Genomic DNA, 3,951 nt, shown 5'->3' with positions numbered 1-3,951 from the left:
TCTCTCTCTCTCTCTCTCTCCCCCCCAACTCCTTTTCTTCCTCCCTCTTTCTATGTAGGACCACTATCCACTATCCAAATCTGCATTTAAAAAAGAAACAGTTTTATTGAAATAATGTGTAACTTAAGAAGCACAACATGCTAATTTGATAAATTTATAGGCTGCAATGATTGCCATTGTAGCAATAACTAGCACCTCTATCACATCATCATCATTTCTTTTTAGTAGTTGGAATAATTAAGTTCTAATCTATTGGCAAGTTTGATGATTATAATACAATATTGTTGTTTATATTCACTATGCTGTACATTAGATCTCTAGGGCGTATTTACTACTTGTTGCATATTTGTACCCTTAAACAACATCTGTCCTATCCCCTCCGTCCTCCCAAAAAAAGAAAAGGAAAAGCACCGCTTCACTATTAGAGACCTTACCCCCTGTTTAGATCATCTGAGCCGTCAGGCAATGGCCCTGGATTCTGAAGTCTAGTTTTACATATTTGCTGCCAGAAAAGAGCAAATAAATAAAAATTTGGCACTTGTAATCAAATAAATGCCTATGTAATTCAAAACAAAATTATAATGGAAAAGGTAGAGGCTTCATGGAGCCCGTGTCTGACTCACAGAAAGAAAAAGCAAACTCAGAGAGTAAAAGAAAAGAAATGAACTGTAGCCATATAAGGCACAGAATCTATTCCTTAGTACCAACCTAATAGGCTATCATGAATAAATCTGATAGAAATTAGAGATAAAATCCTAGGCTTTCTTAGCAAAGGGAAAAGCTAGAACTACTGAGTGTAAGTAAAATCTAGAAGTGTCTCCCTCCTGTTACCTTTGCATTGGCCCATGTTGGAGTGGTCGCTCTCTGGCCCCCTGGGAACCTGCGACACACGCTGCCAGTCAGCATTATCACTTGAACTTTGAATCATACCACACACATTTTCTAATTCAAAATTACACGAGTCCATAAAGCTCAAGGATGAGGCTAAAAAGACATAAAACAATTATTGACACTCAGGCAACATGATAATCTAAGTCATAAAAATTGAGTTTATCTAAGAAGTACCAGGAGTGCCAGGATGGCAATAAATGATTCTGGGTGATGGTGGCTTGAAAATCTCTTGATTTCTGCAGAGCCAAGACATTGATCCACCCTGTAGATCTGAATAAGCTGCCTGCCCCAAGTCTTTTTATTAAATTATCTCATTATAGACACTTGAGTCTACATNGGTCAGTTACACTTACCCACATCAGACTCATGTGAGGATTTAATTAAGATACATAACTCATGAGGACTTTTTCAGGCAATTTGAATATAATGTGCTATTTTCTCATAAATAAGTTTATTGCTCTTGTAGCTATGCAAAAATCCCACATGAAGAGCAATCAATAAATAAAAATGGTTTTTAAGATGAGAATTCGCTGATTTCACGCATATGAAATATCAGTACTTAATCCTACATTGTGGGAATGATAAAATTTCAAATAAAAGAATGGGGAGATCTCGTCCAAGCGATCCCTTACCTGCACTCGGCTTTGCCATCTTTGGCAGTGCAGATGCCATCATTCTCACATTTGAAGTTTGTGCAAGGGTCCTTGATGGCAGAGGTTGGGTTTGGCATGGCAGAGGTTGGGCTTGGCTCACTTTGTGTAGAATTAAGGTGGGATATGTCTAAAGACGACAAGGGGAGAGCATGGATGGAAATCAGTGTTTACTTTAACAAGTATTTGATCTTTAAGTTTCAAAATGCTCGGGTTCCAGGTTTGTAAAAAACTCAAGTAATCTTTTTTTTTTTTATTCTAACTTTTCAATTACGGTTGACATACAATATTATATTAGTCTCAGGCATACAACATAGTGATTAGACATTTAGATACCTGATTACGAAGTGATCACCCCAATAAGTCTAGTACTCATCTGACACCATATAGTTACTACAATATTATTGACAATATTCCCCATGATTATTTTGTAACTTCCAATTGATACTTCTTCATCTCTTCACCTTTTTAACCCATCCCCCTAAACCCCCTCCTATCTGGCAACCATCAGTTTGTTCTCTGTGTGTGAGTTTGTTCCTGTATTGTGTGTTTATTTTTTGCTTTCCACATATAAGTGAAATCATATCGTATTTGTCTTTTTCTGTCTGACTTATTTCACTTAGCATAATAAATTCAGGTCATCTTGAAGCATAGTACAGCAACACTTAGAGGCAGTGACATAATAAATAAGTTGAAATCTAGATGCGGAGGGAGGCTGGGCCAGCCTGTGGGGGTACAATTGAACCAGGTGCTTGCCTGGGCCTGGGCTTGTCTGAACTCTAAGGGGCCCAAACTTCTGTTACTGTTAACCTAACAATAAAAGATCTTGCTTTCAAAGTGAGAGGCAACAAGCATTTGAGATCAAAAGGGTAGCTATTTGGGAAGCATGGATTCAGGCAGAAGCCCAAAGAATGTTCCAAATAGAAAACAAAGACAAGGGGTATTTATGAGAAAGGGTAGGGGGGAAATTCTATCAATAGAAGGAAGGCATTTCTATTGTGCAGATCACATAACATAGTGATGTTCATTCTAAAGAAAAATTTTAATTTCAGTCCAGTAGTCATAATATCTACGTTCTTGCTATCTTTGCAAACAGTTCTTTGGACACAAGGTTGTGTTAGGCCTAGTCCAGAGGTTATTTTGCCCCGTTTTAACATTCCAAAGGTTTGAGGCATAAGATGCACAAGACAGTTCTTCTGGCAGGGCAGTTCCAATTTCATTTTAAAGTGGCTCCTTCTATTTTTTTTTTTTTAATATTACCAATCCTCAAGGGGAAAACAAGGAAACTAAAGTGCAGATTGCAAGGCAGCTGATGGGCTTGCCCAAAGTCATGGGTCTCTTGCTTGGTGGAGTAGTAGGTGGATATTTAATGCTAGACACCAGGCCCCTTGACACCCAGGGTTCTGTTTTTTGCAGGGTTTTTTGTTGCTTCTCATCCAATGAGAGAATTGATGAACATGTGACTTTTTCTCTGCTACATCAAATGTTTTCTCCCTTGACAAAAGCTTTCCTGAATAATTTTTCTAAGAACTATCATTTAGATTTACTTTAATTGACTCTGAAATCAAAATTTCATGAGTTTTAATTGCACCACTTTTCATCACAAACAAGGTTCTGATTTACTGAGATGTGAGTGGGTCTTTAATAGTAAATGAGTTAAAACCCTACCAAGTAAAACATGGAAACCACCAATATTCCTGGAAAATGTATTTTTTGGCTGCCACGGCTAAGAAACTTTAAAAGACAGTAGATTGTTATTACTGCCAAGCTGTGTGTGTGTGTGTGTGTGTGTGTGTGTGTGTGTGTGTGTGTGTGTGTATTTGAAAGTGACAATAAAGACAATCCATTTTCAGTTTAATTTCATGTGCTTGTGTGGTATTTTTATTTCTGAAATTCTAGACTATAATTCGAAGGTATGGCAGCTATGCTTTAACTTATTTCTAAAGAAGTTTTCCACTATTACTCCATGTAGTAGTAACTAAATTCTTTATCTGGGAACCCTCACTGTTTCCATTTAAATTATTTTTATATTGTTCATGAGTCACACCAACAAAAAAATACTATTCAGGCCCATTTCCTCTCACATCTCTATCTAATACACCTAAAAACTGGAACCCATAAGAACACAGTAAATAATCAATGGCTACGGCAATGACTACAACAACAAAATAGCTTATATAAAACTATGTTTATTGACATACCTTCCACTGTCAGCAGGATATAAACATCATCCCCTTTTATAAAATCTCTGCTTCTCAGTCTCTTATGGGTTATAAAGGCACTGACTCCGTAACCCTTACTTCTTCTAAACTCAGTTCCATTAGGGAAAAAAGCCACGTCTCCTACCTTGGAAGGCTTGTCCCAGTGATAGTTTCCATTATCTGAAAATGCAATTTATATTAATGGATTG

At 37.1% G+C, this 3,951-nt stretch overlaps 1 protein-coding gene across 1 annotated transcript in view; it reads right to left on the bottom strand.

Annotated features, from left to right (window-relative positions):
- Window positions 1-3,951, bottom strand: part of MEP1B (meprin A subunit beta) — a 70,039-nt gene that overhangs the window by 8,685 nt on the left and 57,403 nt on the right. The window contains exons 6-7 of the mRNA XM_019652063.1: window positions 3,743-3,922; window positions 832-984 (exon numbers count right to left, since the gene is read on the bottom strand). Of these exons, the coding sequence (XP_019507608.1) occupies window positions 832-984; window positions 3,743-3,922 (333 nt within the window). The remainder of the gene's footprint in view (window positions 1-831; window positions 985-3,742; window positions 3,923-3,951) is intronic.

Source organism: Hipposideros armiger, unplaced genomic scaffold (assembly GCF_001890085.2).
Source record: "Hipposideros armiger isolate ML-2016 unplaced genomic scaffold, ASM189008v1 scaffold_173, whole genome shotgun sequence".
Classification (NCBI taxonomy): Eukaryota; Metazoa; Chordata; class Mammalia; order Chiroptera; family Hipposideridae; genus Hipposideros; species Hipposideros armiger.
The sequence above is the reverse complement of the archived record's forward strand: the minus strand, read 5'-3'. Positions and strand labels throughout refer to the sequence as shown.